At 40.8% G+C, this 24,271-nt stretch overlaps 1 protein-coding gene across 1 annotated transcript in view; it reads left to right on the top strand.

Annotated features, from left to right (window-relative positions):
- MTHFD1L (methylenetetrahydrofolate dehydrogenase (NADP+ dependent) 1 like) overlaps nt 1-24,271 on the top strand; it is a 229,604-nt gene that overhangs the window by 89,671 nt on the left and 115,662 nt on the right. The window contains exon 20 of the mRNA XM_045010255.1: nt 2,740-2,851. Within this exon, the coding sequence (XP_044866190.1) occupies nt 2,740-2,851 (112 nt within the window). The remainder of the gene's footprint in view (nt 1-2,739; nt 2,852-24,271) is intronic.

Below are 24,271 nucleotides of genomic sequence, written 5' to 3' on the forward strand. Positions count from 1 at the left end.
GCTTCTGTTCCTTGTACCCTCCCTCTGAGTTAAGTGAAAGGGATAATGGACTTTTTGCCCACGCCTCATGGAATGCTTGAGGGAGAGTGATTCTGCGCCAGGCGATGCTGGCTGACGGTCCACCAGGATTTGCAGAGGGGACTCTACCCTCCTGCTTCTGTTCCTGCAGTTCAACCAGAAACCTCCATGGGTTTGCTTGGTCATTCATAATCTAAAGCATCTCATCCTGTGCTGCACGCTCTTGCTCATTGGAAGCTTTCCTGCTCTCCATGTTTAACTTCTCGGACAGTAAAATCCTCCGTGGTCTCAGCTCTGTGTCAGCTGTCCCAGAGGCGTTCATTATCTCGGTGAACTTGTCCTCCCACGTTCTCTTTCTCCTCCTCCTAATCACCGAAAGTCTGCTTTGAAGTGTTGATGACATGCCGAAGGACACATTTCCAGTCAATCATGGGAGAAAAAAATAAAGGAGCCATTGTACATGAATGAAATGTTTCCATAGCAAGACGGTTTTAATTTAAAAAAAAAACCCTTATTACACTAGATGCAAGCCATAACATAATCAGAATCCATAACTGTTCACTGTGCCGTTTTGCTGCTCCAGCCATGGTGAGTAGCTGCCCCCCCCGGGTCATGGTTGACCGCACTTTTAATGAAGTTTATGGGAGGCTCACGTCGGAAGCAGAGGTAGCTAGTCGAAAAATGGCCCTTCCCCATAGCACCACGGGAAGCTGTTTACGAACGGAACGAGGGGGAACGTTTTCACTCCCAAATTGCGGAATCTCTCATGTGGGGCCCCAGTCTCCTATCAGCCACTTTAAACTACTTGACCACCCATGCCAAGCACAGTAAAGGCACATTAGTGGCCACGTGGTTTGGTGATCCGGAATATATGGAGTGGGGTGGGTCTACATGCCTTTTTTTCTTGTAAGAGCACTTTTAATGAGAACTTCCCCCATTTCCCCTAGTTGACCCTATTTTGATATCCATCTCCTGAGAGTAACAGAGGTGGAAAGGAAGGAAATGCTGCAAGTATCTGGGTATAGACCCGGTCCTTATGCTGCTATGCTGTGTACTGCAATGATTCCAGCAGAATTAATTCAGGAGTTGTGTGGGAAAGTGTCCTACCATGGTGGAAGAAGTAAGACTGCCTTGCCCAGAAACCTTCTGCAAAGGATTGCAGAGTACCTCCATGAAAGTTTCCTAGAGATGTCCATGGAGGATTCCAGGGCTATCGCAGTCCGCATAAACAGTCTTTTCCAGGGGCCACCCTATGCGTAGCTGGAGCGCCCTCTTGTAAGCAGAGAGCCACAGCACCTTGCTTTTTCTTCACAATAAACATGCAATACCACCAAATGTGTGCCTCCGCTAAAGTTTAACTGGACTTCGATTGTAACTGTATACTCACCAGAGGTGTCTTCCACAGCATCACAGTCAGCTACCGTGATGTCCTGCGACCCACAGGGCTCCAGGGTTAAAAATATTTCCTGGCTCTTGGGGAGAATGGATCCACTGTTCGTCTGTCTCCTCCTCCTCCTCCTTGCTGTCTCTAGACTCACACACCTGTGAGGTGTCCACGTTGCTTGTGGGGGTGCTGGTAGGGTCACCCCCGAGAATCGCATGCAGCTTGTTGTAGAACGCATGTGTGGGGTTCAGCACCAGAACGACTGTTTGCCTCCCTTGCCTTCTGCTACTCTTGGCGAAGTTCTTTTAATTTCACACAGCACTGCCATGTGTCCCTCGTGTAGCCCTTCTCCCCCATTCCCCGAGCGATCTTTGCATAGATGTCAGCGTTTCTTCTGCTGGATTGGAGCTCTGCCTGCACAGACTCTTCTCCCCACACAGTGATGAGATCCACCACCTCCTGTGAAGACCAGGCTGGAGTGTGTTTGGGGTGTGTAGGCTCCATGATCAGCTGTGCTCAAGCTAGCACACTCCCAATGCTGATCAAACAGGAAATGGGAAATCAAAAGTTCCCAGGGTTTTAGCAGGGGAGGGGCTGTTTCCTGTGTACCTGGCTGCAGTGCTGCAGAGTTGAAAATGATCCCCAGAGCGATCACAGATGAGCATTGTGGGATACCACTTGGAAGCCAATTAAGTCGAATTACATAAGGCTGTGCCTGCACTACCTCACAGTCGATCCATGAAAATCAAATTAAGCACTACACCTCTCGCAGAGATGGATTACGGAAGTCGACCTTAGAAGCGATTTAGGTTGGTATAAGGGACCTGGTAGTATAGACACATACATTAACAGGTCAACTTAAGGCGGCTTCCTTCAACCTAACTTTTTAGTGTAGACCAGGCCTTAGACTGGGTCTGGGACCATCTTTTATTCTGTGTTTTGTACAGTACCTTGGGCTCCTAGGCACTACAATAATACTAATATAATACAGTATCCTGTTGTGTGTGTAGTCCTGCAGTTTGAACTACTGTCATTTAGTGTTCTGTTAGGAATGAAGACCTAAAACAAAAGTGATCGTTTGTTGCTTCTTAACATCTAGACTTTCACATGAATGGGGCTATATGCCCCTGAGATTTCACTGAACACAATCCCCCAAAATATTATCTGTCAACAATGTCCATGTTATCTCTTAACTATTATATGGTTTCTAGTCCCTGTGCTCCCTAGGCAGTTTTTTCAAAATTGTATACATCAAAAAAGTATACACCTATGGAGTCGGTTCCCTTCTCTGGCTGTTGTATTACCTGGGTTGTAAATTCTCTTTTTGTATCTTCCAGGGAACTCCAGTATTTGTGCATGCTGGACCGTTTGCTAATATTGCACATGGAAACTCTTCAGTTTTGGCAGACAAGATTGCCCTGAAGCTGGTTGGAGAAGAAGGATTTGTGGGTAAGGTTTCCCCCTCACCCCTCCATTTTATTATTACTACTTTCTCATGACCAGTTCCTGCCAATTATTGGGTTTAATGTGCGGGTGCTGGGTGGTGTTGGTGGCTTGTGATATACTGGAGATCAGAGTAGATGATCAGATGGTTCCTTCTGGCCTTAAACTCTGACTGTATAATAAGGTGTATAAACAGTAGCTGTATTGTTGCCGCAATCAATAAGTTAATATTGAAGGATAAAATTGCACTGACAAACTATGTTGCTAGTGTGTTCCAGACTGAAGTTAAGAATATTGTTTAATACATCTTCAAAAGTCATAGTGTAAAAATGGCAGCTTCTTACTCTGTGTCTGCTCTGTTCACTTTGCTAACTACATCCCTAGCCTGCATTGAGAGTCACATGAATGGACAGAGCCCTATTAACACCAAAGAGGATCTGTGGATTTCCATCTGCACAGTTTTTATTGCAGGACAGGGCCTAAAATACATTTTTACTACTTATTAGCAGTTCAGGACCAATATAGCTTTGGAAGAGGACTGGATCCTATTATAGCTCAAATCTCTCAGCAGAATGATTAGTTAAATTACAGAATTTTAGTAGTGAAGATATCAGAAATTAGAAAGAATTCAGCTTGAGTTTTAGATTCCAGGTTGAGATTGTGCTGCTGACATTTAGAAATAGAAAATTGTTTACATGTAAACGGACTAAATTTTATATGAAAGTCAAACATGGAATCTGATGGAACAGTTTCAAGTAACTTTTTTATAGTATAATTGATATTTAAATACTCCTCCACTGTGTTGTGAAGCCAAACAATAACAGCACAGTTTGAGAGCAGGAGAACCAGAAAATCTCTTTATAATGATCTAAACTGAGTGAAAGGCAAAATAAATGCAGAACTTAAATAATGAAAGTAAATTCGTTTTTCAATAGTCTGTTTATTAATAATCTCAAAATTAAAATTAAAGATTCTTTTTATTATTCCCAGAGTTATGTTGGTATAGACTGATGATTGTGGTTAAGCAAACATAAAGATGTTTTTGTAAAATAAGGTGCTATGGTAATTGTAAGTTGTTAAACAGACACAGCTATATTCTTACTTCATTCGAAACATAGGAGAAATAATCAATATTAGACGTTTTCCCCCTAGAACCACTTTGTCCTTTTCCATTCAACATCTTCATAAGATGGCATTATAAACATGCTCATTTGGTCCGTTTTCATGAGCAATGTATAACCCTAAAAAAGAAGTTTTCAGCTATGTACTCCAAACAAGTTCACGTGCCTTGTAATATTAGCATGCACATATACATCGTACAGAGAGGTGAGGCTTTTATTTTGTGAAAACATTTCAGTTACTGCTGCCTATTTCTCTGGTTCCTGCTGAGTTCTAAAATATAAACATCTTGTGTAAGGGAAGATATGTATATTTTTTTTAATCCTTATAGATATCAAAGGTGACACCGAATTTCTTACAGTTTAGTTATTTTTACAAATATGCTTGTGATGCCTGAAAACAAACTGCCCTGCTTTTCTAACTTTTCACATCTTGGAATCCCTAGCAATCATAGATGCAGTTTATTTTTACTATGACTACGTTGGGAAACTGAGTGACTTACTATCTAACCTATTTTGTCACCACATAACACCACGGCTAACAGATATCAAGTGTACACATAAATGTCAGTGGTATGTGTCTGCTCCCTTTGAGGAGTTGTGCTCACTCTTTGTCAAGGAAGTTCCCATCCAGGGATTCTCTGAAACCTTGTCTGCCCTTGGATTCACAGGTAGCAGTGGAAGAGAGTCCTTTTATCTACTGATGGATTGGCTAGGACATTATGACTTTTTATAGCTGTGTGGAGGTGGACTTTGCTAGAATTGAATCAGGTTATTCATCTAACACATTAACATTAAAATCCTCCATAAGTAGTAGCTTGCTATTAGAGAGACTTTTTATAAAGGATAGAGTACAAGACTGGCAGTGAACTCTTTGGGGTATTATCTTCAGGAAAAGTTTCTTCCATTTCTGATCATAATGCTGGAGAAATTCATGTATATGCATGTTTTATACCCAAACATTGGTATAAACTGTACACAGAGGACAAATTCTTCTCTCAAAAGATGTTTACAATATTGAATTTATCAACTTACCCTACCAAATCAAAATAATTGGTGGGGTATGTAAGGGTCTGAAACATAGTTACAGATGGTTTGTCATTCACTATGCTGTAACCAAACTACATTCACCACGGTAGAGAAAAAGAAGGTAGTCTTGTGTAAGATGATGATAATGAGCCTTATAAAAATAATGCAAACATATGAGTAGAAGAAAACTTTTAAAAACATATTGAAGCTGAATAGTCATAATAACTGTGACGAATTAAACCCCATTAAGATCAACATTGGATATAACAGAAGATACTTTACACAATTAATGTATCTGTTTGTTATAGTTTTTCTCTCTAATTTAAGTAGCAGTGGAGATTTAAAACCAAACAGATGTAAAGGACTGGGGCACAGGTGGTCTGGCCTAGCAGTCACAGCTCGGCTGGAATCTGCATGTGTGGGACTGTAGACAATGAGCAGGAGTTGGAGAAATCATTAGAGAAGCGGTTTTCAAACTTCAGTGCATCATGACCCCCTTCTGACAACCAAAATTACTACACGACCCCAGAAGGGGGAACTGAAGACTGAGATCCACCACCTCGGGTGAGGGGGGCCAAAGCTGAAGCCCAAGGGCTTCTGCCCTGGTTGGAGGGCATGTAACCTTAGTCCTGGGCCCGGGAGGGAGAGAGGTGGGGGCTTGGGCTTCAGCCCTGGGCAGTGGGGCTGGGCTGGGGGCCAGGGCCAACACCAGCCTTGGGGACCCCATTAAAATGGGGTTGTGACCCACTTTGGGGTCCCGACCCACAATTTGAGAACCCCTGCACTAGAGCCGGGTTTGATAAGCAAGAGTCAGGATCGGAGTCAGGCTAGAGTCGGAGATCAGAGGAAGAACCAGGCCGGAGTCAGGATCAGATTCAGGCTGGGATCTGAAACTGGAGATCAGAAGACCCAAAGTCTGTGTGGTTGCCCAGATAATTTCCTAGGGCACCCTCCAGGGTTAAGTAGGGTGCTTGGCCAATCAGAGGACTGCAGGATAATATCATTCTGAGTCCTTTAGGTTGTACTTCTTGTGGTACCTACTCGTGAAAGTGCTCCCTGGTTGTGGGTCTGCATGGCCACCCGGTGGCACTGTCAGAATGTCTGCAGACCCAGGTTCTAGTCCATGGATCCTTACAACAGGTAGAAATTGCTTGATTTGTCGGTATTTCATTAACTTGAGTTTTATATCTTTTTTATATACTATGGATTTACCATTCACTTATCACGGGATATTCATCTTGCACAGGTCATTTTTTAACCTCTCCTAATACAACTGTCCTTGGAAACAAAGACTCACCAATTGGGGACGTATTTTTGTTGCTGTTGTTGTTTTCCTGAACAGCAGCAAAATTAGTTGCATAAAATCATTTTGGATAAAATGTTTTTTTTGTTTGTTTTTTAATTTTTTAAAATTTTCAAAACATTGAAAATCAAAGTTTTCATAATGGTTGTAATATCTGGAGCCATTTCAGGCCTTTGTATCATTGGGCAGTGATTGGTTGGCATTTGAATTTAATTTTTGTTTGCAAGAACAATGTTCTACTCAAAGTTTGAGTAGGACTTCTGATCTGATGTCTCGTGGCTGTCAAATGAACAGCAATAATTAAGAAAATGGTGAATTGTTCATGAAAATGTAGAGTTGTATGGAAAATGAGATTTTCCAAGTAGAGTGTATGCATTTAAAAATGTTTAATGCAATGGTGGTAATCTGTTTAAAGTGCACTGATATTGCAAGAGATGGATTTTCTTTATCACTAGTTTTGCTGATGTACATCTGGACAGGATCTGTTCATTCCCACGTGATAGTCTGAAAGCTCATACTAGGTGGGAGCACTTTGTACTCTTGATACATTAGTTACTCTCTGATAATGGAATCAATATTGCATTAAGATGTATAGCAGATATAAGCCCAGTTCACTGTTACGTGCTTTCCTCAAATAAATCAAAAGCTTTTTAAGGGTTTAACATTTTTAATGTGTTCATTTTAGTGACTTCTATTGCTATATCCAGTAACCTTTCCACATGGCAGGTCTGATTCATATTATCACAATGGAAGGAGGATGTGGCAAACACATTTGAATCTGTATGCAAGATGTAGAAGGTGAAAGAACTACCTTTGTTGCTGACTATTATTTCTGCGTTCAGTTCAGCTTAGTGTTGCTCTCAGGCATTCACAGCCTGTATTTGCACTTCATATCATTTGCTATACACTTGTCTGTTTAAAATTCTTTTCTCTTCCATTGTTTGTTTGGTCCACTTTCTCTGCCAGAGTGTGAGGCAGTGTAGTTAGGACAGTTTCTTCAAATCTCAATTTTCTTCTGTAGCTACTCAATAGGGGGTGCAAAAAATAAATTTCTATAAAACTGGGCTCTTTTTAGCTTTAGGTAATGCAGTCTTTGGTCCACTAAGAGAAGGCTTTCCTCTAAACTCTGAATTAATAGACTCTTATGCCTCAATTTAGCAAAGCACTTCAGCACATGCTTAACTTTATGCACATCTCTGTTCAGCAAAGCATTTAGGCATATACTTTAAATCAATAATGTATTTAAGTGATTTGCTAAGGTGGGGCCTTAATTACTTTATCTCATGGAGAGATTTTTGGGAAAAATTTCTCACTGTTGCTAGTAAATAGCAGTAGCAACAGCAAGAGCTTTTTAGGTATCATATTATCTGACTCTGTGCAGAATAGATCTAAAACAAATGGCGTAAAAACTGCCCCAGCCCCTGCTGGGGCCCTATCTACATTAGTGCTACCACCAGGAGCTACACTAAGCTGCATTGTGAAACGTTCACTAAAAAACCCTGCTTTGTGTCATTGAGTCTTCAGATATGTGACATGGAGATTGTTCAGTTGCAGAACCATGGTGTCAATACTTCTCTCCTCAGATAGAGAAGGATGGGCTTGTAGTTGCTGCATAGGACTATGGCTCAGGAAAACTGAATTCAGGTTCAGGCTCTGCCCCATACTTTTGGTATGACCTTGGGTAAATCACTTACTGTCTCCATACCTCCACTCACTATCTGTAAAATGGGGATAAAAATATTTTCTCTGTCTATCTTGTGTAATTAAATTGTGGCTTTTCAAGGCAGGAGCTGTCTCCTGCTGTGTGTTTGTACAGTACCTAGTGGTACAATGGAGCCTTGCTCTCAGCTGGAGCCTCTAGGTCAGTGGCTCTCAAACTTTTGTACTGCTGACCTCTTTCACATAGCAAGCCTCTGAGTGCAACCCCCCTTAGAAATTAAAAACACTTTTTAATATATTTAACACCATTATAAATGCTGGGTGCAAAGCAGGGTTTGGGGTGGAGGCTGACAGCTCACAACCCCCCATGTAATAACCTCATGACCCCCTGAGGGGTCCCGACCCCCAGTTTGAGAACCCCTGCTCTAGGTGCTACGATAATATAAATAAATAATAAGGAAAGTAGAGAGAGAGCTATTGTGAATAGCTAATGGTCGGAAAGGCTCAGTCAGACTGTTTATTCCCCTTACTTGGAGCTGAATGTTGTTTAATTCATGGGAAAGTGTATTATTTATCCTTTTGTATTGACCAAGAGTATTTGTGTCTGCAAGCACAATAAACCACCTTTCCTTAGTGTTCGTTTCTGTGCATGAGCTGGTGTTGCTTCATTGTCTTTTCTATGTCAGATCAAGTTATATGAAGAGTTGTCATGTTGAAAAATTGCAAAAACCTGCATGAAAAAGGCTCCATCTTGAGTTTTTAATAGTTTATATAAAACAGGCACATATTATAACACAACGTACTTAGTGTTAAAGGTGATGTGTGCTGTCCTGTAACTTGAGTCTAGAGAAGTCTGGATCCATTTTGTTTTATTACTCCCTTTGCCAAATATCACAAAATTCTGTCATTGTAAAAAGATAAACAAAAGTGTCCTTAGCACCCCATTTATTATTACCGTACTCTTCACCCACAGGAGTTAATATTCTACTGTATTTTACCTCTAAAATAGATTGTGAATCCATTTTGATGGAACTTCCATTTTTTAAATCAAAGATAAAAGTTTTGCAAATAAAGCTTTTTCAGAAGTTCAGGATAAATTCTGTCTCCCATTTCTATAACCAGTTATTTATTCTACAAATGAGTTGGAAATGCATGGTGCTGTGCTGTGCTTTTGGAATTTTTTTTTTAAAGGTTGATTTAAAGTTAAGTCCATATGTATCATTTTAACTTTGACTCTTTGATCAAAGTACAACCAGAGCTGAAGTCAGGTTTCTTTATTGTGAAGCATTGGATTTGTCAAACTATCTCTGCTTGGGAGTTTAATATGTGAGTCATTCAAGTGAACTGAAGTCTCATATGGGCAATCATAGAGACATATAGAGTAGGCGTTTTAGGTCACTTCCCCAGGGCAGGATTGTTCTGTATAGTGTAACCTTATGTGCTTTGTCTAGTCTATTTCTAAATGTCTCTCTTTTAGAGCTTTTCTTTTGCATCTATATCTCTGATACTCCAATCAGCATCTTGTTCTTCATTGGTTTGCATTGTCAAATCTTCTCACTGCTTCATCCCTGGCTCTGTGCACCATTTATCTACAAATTCCTCTTGTCGTTGCTGTCAACAGGAGTTTATAATTTACTGTTGTTCTAATGAACCACTGTAGACAACTCTGGAGAGACACACCCAACCACTTGACAGTTTTTTTCCAATTTCTGTACTGCACTGGTGTGTATCTTGCGCTTTATAGACAAAATTAGCTTAACTGTAGAAGGACACTTAACCAAACTAACGATTCCCATAACTTCATGCTTCCTGGCAGGTCTGCGATACTGATCTACACATTATGTTTTAGACCTTTGCAGCCTTTCACATGCCTCTTTATCCTGTGTGCCAGCAGTGGACAGTCCCTTCCTTGGTCTTCGTTTTCTTTTTTTATGAAAGCTTGCTTGAATTGCTTTCTTAAATCAACTCTAAATCATTTCCTTGTGGTTTAAATTTATGGTTAAACAAAGCAGTCAGCTGGTGTGGCAGGGAAAGAAATTGTGAGCCTAGTTTATATGTCCCATGCTGTGGTTCAGGAAATATAATGTCTTTATTTGTATTCGGTTACAGTGTTTTTCAGATTTCCCTTTTCCCCAGTTCTCTCACGCATGTGTTCTAGGAGTAGCTCCCTACTCGGGCCTGATCCACAAAAGTTAGTCAATAATGGGAGCCAGTCCTCAGCTGGGGTAAACTGGCATAGATCCATAGACCAACTGAGGCTCTGACCTCCTTGAGGATAAGCTCCCTTGTTCTAGGGAACCTTTTACCCATATTTGTCATTTTTCTTCATAATTGTGCTTCTACTCAAGTTTAGAAAACTGGCAATTAATAAAGCTGTATCTTGAATCTATTGTCAAACATTTGTGTGGAGAGTACAAAATACCTTTCTCTCCCTCATGATTTCTCACTGGCACTTTGAAGATTATCTTTTTAGTATTTTTTTTCAAATATGTAAATGAGAGTATTTGCAAACATAAGTATTTTAATAGGCTTCTGTCTGTCTATATCATTTGCTACCTACAGTAACCATTCTAAAGAAATACTATTAGATGCTATATCTGACCTGGAGCAGTACAGTAGACAAACTTACAACTCAATGGCACTTTGACATGGTCAAAGTGACAAGCTAGGAAAACTGTCTTTTGCAGCAGTGTTTTGATTGGATAAAAGAGGGACAAGATTGCATTTGTGAAGGCCAGAGAATAGGATGTTGTCGTAATCAAGACATAAGATGAACACTTAGGCTGGAGTTTTCACTGTGTGGATGGAATTGAAAAGCCGTACCTTAGAGATGTTATTCAATAAGAGTCTGCAAGATTTAGATACAGCCTGGGTATGAGGATTTAGAAAGAGGGCTGAGTTGAAGGTATCCCCGAGGTTATGGGACTGAGTGAAGGAGAGGATGGTGGTTTCGTCTTGGTGACTGAGAAAGGAAGGGAGCGGAGAGATTGAGCTCTGTTTTAGCCACACTGACATTAAACTGATAGTGGACATCCACAATTTGATGCCAGAGACAGAGGCCAAGATTTTAGTTTGGATCGTTAGGCAGGTCTGAGAGTCATCAGTATAGTATGATAGTTTAGTTAAATTAGTGTTTGCAGATGAGCATAGCCATAGATAAAGGTGTAGAGGAAGAAAAGAAGGGGACTGAGGACAGAGCTCTGTGGGAGGATCATCTGAATGACACACTGAAGGAGCAATTAGAGCAGTAGGAGAATCATGAGAGAACAAGATCAGGACAAGATATCAGGAAGAACCAACAGTGTCAAAGGCAGCCAAGAATCAAGGAAGATGAAGCGAGAGCACTGGTTCTGCTCTTTTGCCAGGAATAAGTCATTAGAGAGTCGTTTTAATTGAAGGGATGGAGCAAGCCAAACTGGAGAAGAGGAACTTCAAACAGTGATTGTAGAAAACCCATTCAATGAATTCCTGATGGTTCAACTATATGTTTTTAAATGTAAAAAATTGTTTAGATAAGTGAATCAAGAAACTACATAGTTATATTACTTGTTTAATGTTTCTTTGCTCAAGTTGAATACCAAAGCTTTTGTCTTCAGATTATAGTAGGTTGGTATTGAGCAGAACTCAAATGTTTGTTATCAAAGCTTTATGGCTTGCTTTGTAAAATATTTTTAGAATCTTTAGTTTCATGTATATAAATAAATAAAAATACATAAATTAACATCCTAAATTGCCTCAGTGTTAACTAAAGGGCTCAAAGTATTTCCTCCCTGAAAAAAACCTTGAAGCCCCATAAACCATCACCTCATGTAAATGTGTATGTATAGATAGTTCATACATTATGCCCTGAAATTTGAGAATTCAGGCTTTCTCAGACCAATGGAGAGAGTAGGTTTCAAAGTCAACAGACACTAAGAAAACCCTCCCTTCAACTCACGTAAGCTGAAATCTCATTGTGGTTAGCTTGAGTGTATGAACTGATCTCAAATGTCTCAGCAGAATACAAGACAAGTTAAGATTTTTCTTGAATGGAATCATTTCAAGAAATTAATTGGAAGATTCCACCCAAGAAATGCTACTAAAGGACTAGATTTTGCAACCCCTGCATACACTTCTGAATGTTTACACCAGTGATCCCATTGAGGAAGAGAAAGGAGACACCAAAAAGAAAAGACCTTGAGAACCTCAGCAATGTAGAATGCAGCTGGCCACTCTCTCACAGCTAGATTGGTGCTCATGTTGGCAAGTCCCTTCTGAGATTACTTATGTAAGTGCTCACTACTGTGAGCAAATGTTACACAATCTAACCATAAGCAAGCAGTCAGCTGCATTCTCCACTGATAAAGTTCTCACGGTCTCCCTTTTCTTTTTTGTTGGTCTACCATTCCTTTCCTCTACTAGTTCTGTCCCATTACTGCCCTCTGTTGTCAAATCCTTCTCTTTTCCTGACTCTTCGCTGCTTGTCTGTATAAGTTGTATTACCTGTGGTCCACTGGGGGAATAGAAAACATAAGTGTCCTAACAGATTGCCACGTCTCTTGAAATTCTGGGATGAGTTTCAGCCAAGGATGAGGTCTGTTGTAAATCAAGGAGTTGAGAGTAAAGTGAATACGTTTTTTAAAAGGTAAAATAAATTGATCCTGATCTCTTTGGGCTACGGTTTGGATAATTGCTTGCTCGTCCAAGCAGTTTGTCCTGAACTGGTTCCCTCATTCTATACAGAATGACCTCAGCATTAGAATGAATAGAATACAATTTTGTCATTCCCAGTGTAATCTGAGAGGTGCTTTGGACAGGGGAAGAGGGGGTTTATTGTGATCCATAATGGTATTTTCCCCTTCAGAAAAGATTCCTTTTTTTTCTTTCTTTGTTTTTTGTTGTTGCTCTTAGCTGACGCACTTAGCATAATTGGAAAGACTTTGGCAGACATTTTTACTGGTGTAAACCTAAGTAGAAGCAGTAAAGTTTTATAAACTGTCTAAATATTTGACTTTCTTTATATTGCACTCGAATTCTCGTTAGAATAAACAAACTAGTGATGCTAGCTTCTTAGTGATCGATTCAGTACATATGCAGTTGTATTAAAAAAGGCATCCTTTTTATATACACTCAAAACAGACACTGTGTAACAAAAGTTTACAAGCCACCTTATAAAAATAGTGTGTATGTGTTTAATGTACTAAATGAATAATCTCCAGTAGAATTTTTTACATTGTAAAATACTTTGAAGTATTGCCTCAGTAGTAATCTTTTTTCTAAAAAAGGAAATAAAGGCTAAATGCTTTGGCTAAACTTCTTTTGACTCCAATAGGACATGCGATGTATTAAATTTGCATTTGAGTTAACGGATCTTTTATTTGTTTTTGTTGCTTGATGTCACTGAAAAGGTTCCATGCAGAGGCCCACCGGAGAATTTTAATTTTTAAGATTTTTCCCAGCTTCTGGTTACCTTGATTTATAACATTCCATCTCTAACTTCTTCAATTCTACTTATTTTCACAGTGGAGAAAATGTTGTGCCTCAACAGCATTCTATTGTGCTAACAAAATTCCTACTTTTTGTGAAGGAGGGGACTGTTTTCCTACTTTTGTAGGGGGTGGGGGGAGATTTCTTAATCTACTAATATGGCACAATGATAATTTACTGCATATACAGTATCACTGTAGGTAGAACAACTTTACAGGTCCTTGACTGCCCTTCAGATGTGATTTAAAACATTGTTTATATCACCTGTGTACATCTTTCCTTAATTCTGCAGCCCAGCATCTCCAACAGTTGTGGACGTCTGAGCTGCTCCCCTGCTCTCTGCAGTTCACAGCGGCTGATCAAAGTCTCAGTGCTACATACTCTAGCCATGCCCCCTTTGCTCCTGCTTGCTGCCAAATTGTCTGCCTGCAGGGCAGTGTGTGTACAGTAGTTTTGTTGCTGTTGCCTAATTTCTCCGTTTCCATGAGTTCTTGGCTATTTTGGGGGCCATGGTGAGGATTGTTCTCCCTCTCTAACTCTTTCTTCCTCCCTGAGTCAAGCCTCCATTGCATTGTCTCCATGCTGGCTTATCTGCACACCTCGGGTGTGGCAGAGCAATTTAAAAAGCACAGAACAAAATTTAAATGGTGTTCCATCTGTGAGACAGACTTCCTGGTCTTGGCAGATAGTCAGTTGTGCTGAGCCTTCCGTCCCTAACTCCGTTGGGTCCCAGGGCTCTGAATTGGACAGACGTGTTGGGTCCCCCACCCACCAGAGTGACTGTGACTCCCAAGATGGGAAAAAGGGAACAGGAGTCTCTGAGGGGAGCAGAAGGGGCCTCTAAAGATGAAGCAGGGCTCATAAACAGTCCCCTGCTTCACAATTCAACCCGGAGGGCCGTGACATCATATCCCCTCCCCACTCCTTGGGGGAACGGAACCCAGCAGGAGAGGACTCAGAGAGATGTCTCGAGAAGGCTTCAAGCCTGAAGGAAGACTAACTGCAAAAGGCCTCAACAAAGCAACCACAGAACTCATACGCTCACAAAGCATGCAAAAAAGTTAAAAGATCAAAGAAAGGAAAGAGAAAGAAAAAGTGCAAAAGGGATTGATTTGAGATGAATGGGATAAGCTTGATAAGGGCAAGCACATTAAAAAAAAAAGACCTTAAGTTCTGTAAGATTCAGGAGCATGGGACTCTACTGCAGGAGGTACTGAAGGTTGATGCCACTGTAGCGCCCCTAGCAAGAGAGATGGTTATCCATTCAGAATGGAAGTTCTACCCTAAGGACCTCTTGGATAGAAAGATGGTGGCCACTCTCAAAAAAGTCTTTGAGGCCTACTCAGCCACCCTCAGGCCATCCCTAGCAGCTACCTGCTTTGCAAGGGCATCTCTCTCCTGTCTGGAAGATCTCAGGGCCCTAAAGGGTAGAGATCACCCTGACATCGACTCTATTTTAAATAAAGTTTTCCTGGCCACAGCATTTGTAGCTCAATGGATGCAATAACATTCTCAATAGAGCCAGGACTTCCAGCTCAGTAACCAGGAGCCAAAGTAGGTTCTGTGCTCTCCTTTTCAGGGAGAAGCTAGACAAAGAAGTGACAGACAGTGAGGCAATATCCAATCAGTGTCTCTTGATGCCACTTAGTGCCTTTAGGAGAGAGGACAGACCAGACTTCAGACAGAGGTGCTCTTTTCATCCTCATTCTCACAGAGATACAGCAGATTCTCCAAAGAAAAGCAATGGAACCAAGGTTCAGGGGGAGGATGGGGAACAAGAGGGAATCCCACCCCTCCCAAAGACTTTTTATGACAAAGACCTCATAGGCCTCTACCCAGAGGTGAAGCTAGGGAGCCAAATTTTCCACTTCCTGGAGGAATGGGTTGCATTGTCCATGGACAAGTGGGTCAGGAAGATAATTAAGGTTAGTCCCTCAAATTATGGGCTTCACCCCAATCCATTCTTTATCATGTCCGCTATCTCCAACAACCCTGTAAGGCACAATTTGATCCAGACCGAGATATCTCATCTTTTAGATGTGGGAGTAATAGCATTCCCTCAGAAGAAATATTCACAGGGTTCTACTCCATCTTCTTCATTGTTCAGAAGCACACAGGGGTATTCCGAGGCATCTTATATCTCAAAAGGCTCAATGAGTGGGTGAAGAGAGGTTTTGGATGGAGACCTAGCCCTCTATGGTGGTGTCCCTGTCCAACGTGGATTTTTCTGACTTCAGTGGATCTAGTAGATGCATATCTTCATATTCCTGTCTGAACATGCCACTGCAGATTTCTACAGCAAGAATTATTATTGATACTGGATGCTCCCTTTGGGTCTCTTCTCAGCCCCAAAGGTCTTTACAAAGATGATGGTGGTCATCATAGCCAGACTCATGTTGCAGTGTATCTGCCTGTAGTATGCTTTCTTGGAAAATATCTTCATCAGAGGTCCATCCCCAGCAACAGTGCACAGAGCCACATCCTTGATGCTCAATCTCCTGCAGGTGCACAGCTTTGTTATCAATGTCAAGAAAAGTTCCCTGACTCAGTCCACCTTAATAATTCACCTAGAAGTGGACATAAACCACCTCAATAGCAAAGAGCTACCCATTTCTAGAAAGATTCTGGAAGATTCAGAACCGTCTTCTGGTGTTCTGTAGCTGCAAGAGGCCTGCCACAGCATTGGACCTTCAGCTGCTAGTCCACCAAATGTCATGCATAGGGACCTCTCCATGGGCGTAATCACACATCAGTTGCCTTCAAGACTTCATCTTAAAGGTGTGGGACCACTTCCCGGAACACATGAAGGATCAGGTAAAGGTCCTGATGCAGTGCTCAGCTCTTTAAAATGGTGGTCAGCCTAAGGCAATAGCTGCACAGGTATGCCCGTATGTTTTCCAGATCCTCTGGTTCTCACAACTGACATCAGGCTAGAGGGCTGAGGAGCACACTTGGGGACTGTGATAAATGAAAGGGGAGTGGGGGATAACTTCCTTTTTTGGAGCCAGACAGCCAGTTAGCTATAAAATTTCTTTTAGTAGCTGTTTTTTACTTGCTTTACCTGTAAAGGGTTAAAAGAAATGAGTGGGCACCTGGCCAGGAGAGCCAATGGAAAGACTAGAACTTTTAAAATTGAAACAAGACTTCCCTTTTGGCTATTTGTGGTTGTTCTCCCAGGGCGAGGGGACAGGGCAGAACTATGCTGTAAGAAGCTTAGGGCCAGGTATGAAAAAATCATCAGGATCATACCTAGAAGCTACTAATTTAAAACCCCAGATATGTAAGTAGATCAGGAAATGTCTAGAAAGATGCAATTAGGTTTATCCCTTTTATTTCCTTATAGCTTGTGGACTCCTCTGTGCTAACCCTAAATGCTTTTGTTTTGCTTGTAACCTTTAAGCTGATCCTCAAAAACGTTAGTCTTGATACTTAATCCTTGTAAGTGGCTTTTTTCTTAAATCTAGCAATAGCCTGAGTTTCCAGATGTATTTTTTCTTTTTGTTTTTAATAAAATTTACCTTTTTTAAGAACAGGAGGGATGGGTGAAAGAGCTTGAGGGTACCCCACAGGAAGGAATTCCCAAGCACACCTTCCTGGATTCTCAGAGGGCTTCTGCACTTGGGTGGTGGTAGCATTTACCAATCAAAGGTCAAAAAAAAGCTGTAACCTTGGGAATTTAATATAAGCCTGAAGTGGCCAGCATTAATTTTTAAAATCCTTGCGTGCCCCCACCTTCTGCACTCAAAGTGCCAAAGTGGGAAATCAGCCTTGACAGGGACCCAAACAGCTCAAGGCATCTGGAGCCCAGAAGAAAGAACTCACTGTATAAACCACTTAGAGCTAAGAGTGGTCAAGCTGGGGCTGTGACACTGTCATCCTTCTCGGTTATTGGCTGGTGTCCGAGCACTAGTTGTTTTGTGGGGGGAAGGCTTAATGAGACACTGTTAATATCTGGTCTTCTCAGGGTCCTAGTCTGTTAGCCCTACTATCTAAAGTGTAATTAAAGGAGGGCGGGGAGGAGAGGTAGTTTGGATTGCAGTGTTGGTCTGCTGATGGTACTCAGTTCTATCTCTGTTTCATGAGACCCAGATAGTGTGAATGCTAATGGCTTGCACCGTCTTGCCAAGATGGTGGCTTGGATGTGAGAGAGTGCTGTCAGAAGCTCAGCATGGAGACTTGTAGAAGCAAATGCAGGAGATGGCAGAGGTATTGTCTGTCCCTTCTACTGAGGGAATGTGTCAGCCTTTTGTTACTCAAGTTTGCAATTTGGGAGATTTTGGGCTCTTTATCTATTTCTGACTGAGCCTGTACTGCAGCAGCAGTTATCAAAAAAATCTTGTTTTTTCATCTGCTCTGGCAAGAAGGCTGCAACTTTCCTCTTCAGATTAGATTACTACAATTCATTCTACTTCAGTGGTTCCCAGACTTTAACAATCTGCAAACCCCTTTCAGTAGAATGTCAAGTCTCGCGAACCCCCTCCTAAAAATGAATATTTCCAGGGATTTTCTCCTTTACCTGAGTATAAATTATAAAAGCAGTGATCTTGGAAATATAAAATCTGTTTTTATGACATGCTTATTACACACTATTTATTATTATTTATCATTACAGTATTTTTAGTACAATAAGAAACTGGCAACACTCTTCCAAGATCTCACTTTTGTAGCTTGTATGACTTTGAATAAACCTGTTATACAACAAGGCTTGTATGTTTCATCAAGGAGCACCAGATGTGAAACAGCATGAAGGTATTTAAGAAGCCAACTCAGAGTTCCTCCTACACAAGCTTTCAGGTCTTGAGCAGTCTAGGCAAACAACACACATTACAACAAAGCTTAAACTTGTTCTTCATAATAATTTTAAAAACAATACTAGCTGCCTATTTCATTTTAAAAACGGCAAAAAATATCCACCTCCCTTTCCATTTCTTATAAGGAGTCTTGAAGTTTAAATCTCCTCAGTGTGATAGATATGCTTGCTTTGATCTGCTTAGCTCTTGGAAGTCCAGGGGCTCCAGGCTGCTGGCCCCATGCTGCCCTGGGTCCCTAGGGACAGCTCTGTCCGCCATTAGGGATTTTTTTTCCCGAGAACACACCTGTAACGTTTCATGAACCCCCAGGGGTTCACAAACCCCAGTTTGGGAACCACTGCTCTACTTGGTACTATACCCGAAGACCAACTGTAATATTCAGCTGGTAAACATACTTGAGCTGATAATTGCTATGTATGTTTGGAAAGAAGACTAGTGTTTTAATGTCCTGGCAAAGGTCCTTATCTCTGAACCTTCTTCCCTTCCCCCTACCTCCCAAAATGTATTGATCTTTGGGAAATTTTGCAAAACCTATACGTCTGATCAGATTTTTTCTGAGGTGGTGGCTTGACTGATTTTGTGGGTTGGGAAGTGTTTTAGTATTGACGTGGAGTCAGCACGCATTCTTTTGTGATGTGTTTCAAAGTTGGAGGAGTTCGGACACTAAGGCCATGGCTACACTTGCAAGTTTGCAGCGCTGCAGCAGGGTGTGAAAACACACCCTCTCCAGCGCTGCAAATTGCGGCGCTGCAAAGCACCAGTGTGGTCAAAGCCCCAGCGCTGGCGCTTTGACTACACTTAGCGCTTCAAAGCGCTGCCGCAGCAGCACTTTGAAGTGCAAGTGTAGCCAAAGCCTTAGTTTTGGATAGTTGAATGATGTTATCTGGCTAATACAGCAAGGTTAGTGATATCCTGTAGTTAGAATTCATGAAAGAAAAGCTTAGCACAAAGAAGGAATTTGGCCTTTTTTTTAAAGCAAAGTTGCTCCTAGCTAAAAGTCCTCAGTGATTTTGTTGTTGGGATTCTGAATTCTAGCCTGTGGAGAGAAGGTAAATCTACATAGGCGTTATTACTAAAAAGCCATTTGGAGTTCTACTCTTGAATAGGTTCTCATAGATGTGCTATCCCAGCTCTGTTCCTGCTGTGACTCACTGATCTGACACTTCACTTCACTGTGCCTCTCTTTCCTCTTCTACCTTTTTTCTGCCATGTCTATTTAGACTTCAAGTTCTTTGGGGCAAAGATTGTCTCTTACTATATGCTCATATAGTTCCTTGCACAAGCAAGTCTCAATTTTGGTTGGGACCTATAGGAACTATAGAATAAATAATATAATAATTAATTATGTCAAAAGAACCACAACCAGTAAATACAAGTGTAAAATAACACAGGATTTATCCACACAGGTGTTGGTTTTATTCCTGTTCTTCCACCCACTCATCTCCAAAAAAAAAATTAAATAAAAAGATATTGAAATTTATCTCTGAGAATAACTGTCCCATGTGGGAGAAATACTTCAAATATAAAGGTATGGCGTTTGGAATAACGTGATACTGTAAATGAAGACTTGCCTAGTGGATTTGTTTCTTGCGCTCAGATACTGTGGTGACAAACTTGGTATAAATACCTATTTAGAATAGAATTTTTATCTAGCTGTATCTCTTTTCTAACCAAATAATCAGGTAAGTTGTACTGTTGATTGATGGGATGTAAGTAACCAATATTAACGCTGTTTTGATGCATAGAAGCAAAGGAGAAAAAATGCAGCCATATAGTATTGGAGGTTTTTTTGGTTAAATCAAAAAATAAACATTTGTATTATTTTGGTAGATTCAATTGTTAAGCCAGTCATATGCAAGTTGTCATCAGAGTACTCTCACTGAAGCTAATGGATAGCATCCCAATGTAATAAATGGGCAACTTACCCTAAATTCTCATTTACTGAGGGACAATCTTTACTCATTGATATATTTGCTTTCCACAGCTAACTCTCTGTATAATTTTTCATGAGTGATGTACCCAAATACTTGGATACTAATATCTAAACTGTATTGTTAAATGTATTCACCTTAATTTGGGTTATTGCTGATTATGCACTATATGTATCTTATGACTTTTAAAACAAACTTTGTATTCGTGGATAATCTAAGCACTACACCCAGATGTACAGACACTCTTTTCTCAACCTATGTATTATATGATTTTTTAACATTAGCTTTAATAAAAATTTTAAATCCATTGGGTAGAAAGGTCTGGAGTCCCAGCAAGTTGCATTATTCAAACCAGAAAATTACCAGTTACAAACTGCAGTTTATAGTTTATTTAGCTGTTAGGAAACCTTCTTTAAAATAATTCTGTATTTTTAGTGAATTTAGTACTGACTGTGAAATATTACATGCCCAAAGTTGCCATCCTTCTGGGTAATAGAACATAGCTGTTCAAATTACTTTTCCTCTCAGTGATCTGAAGGTATCATTATGTGCAGTTCTTAGGCCTGTATGATGTAGTGCAGGACTGTAGTAGTGAAAATCACCTCGTCTCATATTTTAAGGTAGGCAGCACATCTGAAGGAGCATCAGTTCATGTGCTGCTAATATTTTATGCAGTCTGGAAGTTTTCTGTATGACGAGGGAGTGTTTTTGAAAATTAAGTGTAAGATGTAGCAAATTGGTGAGGCGATAGCATGGTCTACTGGCTAAGGCACTGGACTGGGAATTGGGTGAGCTGGGTTCTCTTTCCAGCACCACCACTGGCCTCCCATATGGCATTAGGCCAGTTACATCAACCTCTTTGTGCCTGTTAGGGTAACCAGACAGCAAGTGTGAAAAATCGGGACGCGGGGGGTGGGGGGGGCGGTAATAGGCATCTATAGAAATACATGCCCCAAATATCAGGACTAGGACATCTGGTCACCCTAGTGCCTGTCTCCCCTCCCGCTTTGTCTGTCTTGTCTGTTTAGGTTATAAACTCTCTGGAGTAGGGACTGTCTCTCACTGTGTGTGTATAGCATCTAACACAATGAGATCCTGATCTCATGGGATATTCTAAGCATTACTTTAATACAAATAATGGTAATAGGGCCATATTACTTTTAATGCCATGCCATTTCTTGTCATTTGAAAATGCATCAAGAATTCACTGACAAGCTGACGTGGTATTTTAATATAGTTTTGTATATTTGCTCTTGACATCTCCCTTTAAGTGCTGGAACTCATCACTCATGACATAACCCTTTCTTTTATCAGTGACATAATTTAAGAGCACAGCTTATGTAGCTCAAAATGACTATCCGTTATTCTGGATCCCAGGTCCATTCTCCTGAGTTAAACCAAATAAATAGAGGCTGTCACTCATTCAGAAGGGAGACTTGCTGTCTGAATCTTATTGAATAAAATGCCACTCTAGTAAGTTGAATTTGAGACATTGCAATGTCCTCTCTGTTTATCTCTTCCCATCCCATCTTCGTAATCCTACCTAGTTTTAAAACCCCAACCCTCCATGAAAAGCCAATAAAAGCCTTTCATTACCTTCTAGCTCTATTGTTTTTGTTTTTAGAAAAACAGTTGATCCCAGAATAAAAATATTACTCAAACACAACTAATAAAACATCATGTGTGCTAGGAAATGCTGCACTTAATTCAATACTTGGCATGGAAATAAGAGTGAGCTCCCTAGCTAATGACAGGTTTCAGAGTAGCAGCCGTGTTAGTCTGATGTCAGATTTGTGTCCATTTATTCTTTTGCGTAACTGTCCAGCATGGCAGAGGGGCATTGCTGGCACATGATGGCATATATCACGTTGGTAGATGTGCAGGTGTACGAGCCCCTGATGGCGTGCCTGATGTGATTAGGTCCTATGATGGTGTATGGATATGTGGACAGAGCTGGCATCGGGCTTTGTTGCAAGGATAGGTTCCTGGGTTAGTGTTTATGTTGTATGGTGTGCGGTTGCTGGTGAGTATTTGCTTCAGGTTGGGAGGCTGTCTATAAGCGAGGACTGGCCTGTCTCCCAAGATCTGTGAGAGTGAGGGATCATCTTTAAGGATAGGTTGTAAATCCTTGATGATGCGCTGGAGAGGTTTTAGTTGGGGGCTGTAGGTGATGGCTAGTGGCGTTCTGTTATTTTCTTTTTTAGGCCTGTCCTGTAGTAGGTGGCTTCTGGGTACTCTTCTGGCTCTGTCAAACAGATTGACAGAGCCAGAAGAGTACCCAGAAGCCACCTACTACAGGACAGGCCTAAAAAAGAAAATAACAGAACGCCACTAGCCATCACCTACAGCCCCCAACTAAAACCTCTCCAGCGCATCATCAAGGATTTACAACCTATCCTTAAAGATGATCCCTCACTCTCACAGATCTTGGGAGACAGGCCAGTCCTCGCTTATAGACAGCCTCCCAACCTGAAGCAAATACTCACCAGCAACCGCACACCATACAACATAAACACTAACCCAGGAACCTATCCTTGCAACAAAGCCCGATGCCAGCTCTGTCCACATATCCATTCCAGTGACACCATCATAGGACCTAATCACATCAGGCACGCCATCAGGGGCTCGTACACCTGCACATCTACCAACGTGATATATGCCATCATGTGCCAGCAATGCCCCTCTGCCATGTACATTGGCCAAACTGGACAGTCTCTACGCAAAAGAATAAATGGACACAAATCTGACATCAGGAATCATAACATTCAAAAACCAGTGGGAGAACACTTCAACCTCTCTAACCACTCAGTGACAGACTTGAAGGTGGCAATTTTGCAACAAAAAAACTTCAAAAACAGACTCCAAAGAGAAACTGCTGAACTCGAATTAATATGCAAACTAGACACAATTACCTGTGGTCTAAACAAAGACTGGGAATGGTTGGGTCATTACATTAATTGAATCTATTTCCCTATGTTAAGTTCTCCTCACACCTTCTATGGGCCATCTTAATTATCACTTCAAACAGTTTTTTTCCTCCTGCTGACGATAGCTCATCTCAATTGATTAGACTCTGCCTGTTGGTATGCATACTTCCACCTTTTCATGTTCTCTGTATGTATAAATATCTCCTGTCTGTGTGTTCCATTCTATGCATCCGAAGAAGTGAGCTGTAGCTCACGAAAGCTCATGCTTCAATAAATTTGTTAGTCTTTAAGGTGCCACAAGTACTCCTGTTCTTTTTTCTCCCTAGCTAAGAGCATCTCTTGTGTTTAGGATTATTTGGCAGGAAATCCTTCATTCTGCCTGCTTCTGAGTATTTTACAGTGACCTATGTCCACCCACCAGATTCTACAGAGTATTGTACATGTTATGTTGAGTCCTATCCCTAATGCTGACTTTTTATTTTAGTAGCTAGTTTATTTTTAATATCATTCAAGAATTAAACACCTTCAGTAGACTTGTTTGATATAATAGCTCATTTTTATAGTTAAAACTGGAATGCCCTTAATTATGGGCACCTTGCTTGTCAGTTAAGATTGCCTAAATATTTTCATTGGAAAGGGTTGTTTTCAGTTGCTTTGCACTTTCTCAGTCATTTATCTTTTCAGTCGAAATTCATGGGTGATAGGCGTATGCTCAGGTAGGGAGTGATCTTTTTTTCCCCATAAAGTTTTCTCAAAAATGACTGAGTAGTTTTCAAGCATGAAATAAGTGAAAAATGCAGTTTGCAAAGAAAAAAAATGCTGACTTTTTTTTAAAAACAAATGTTCTGGCAACTCAGCAAATGTCAGTGGAAACTTGAAATTTGGAAAGGACAGAGATGTACCTTTCACTGGTATTGGTAGAAATTGGAATTGATTGGCAGAGTCGTAGATGTTTGGGAAACATACTTTATGCCTGGATTATATCGAATAAGACTAACAGTCTCCTAGTTTTCTATTGGCACTGCCTATGCATACATACATGCATGCATACATACATACATACATAAACAGAATGGGAATTTCAATTGAATAGATGTCGCTTCAGGATTCCATTGGATGTGCACAATCTGAGGCACACTGTTTGGGGATTATCTAAATTCATAGATGGAATTGGTGTTTGAT

Source organism: Mauremys mutica, chromosome 3, assembly GCF_020497125.1.
Source record: "Mauremys mutica isolate MM-2020 ecotype Southern chromosome 3, ASM2049712v1, whole genome shotgun sequence".
NCBI classification, from domain to species: domain Eukaryota; kingdom Metazoa; phylum Chordata; order Testudines; family Geoemydidae; genus Mauremys; species Mauremys mutica.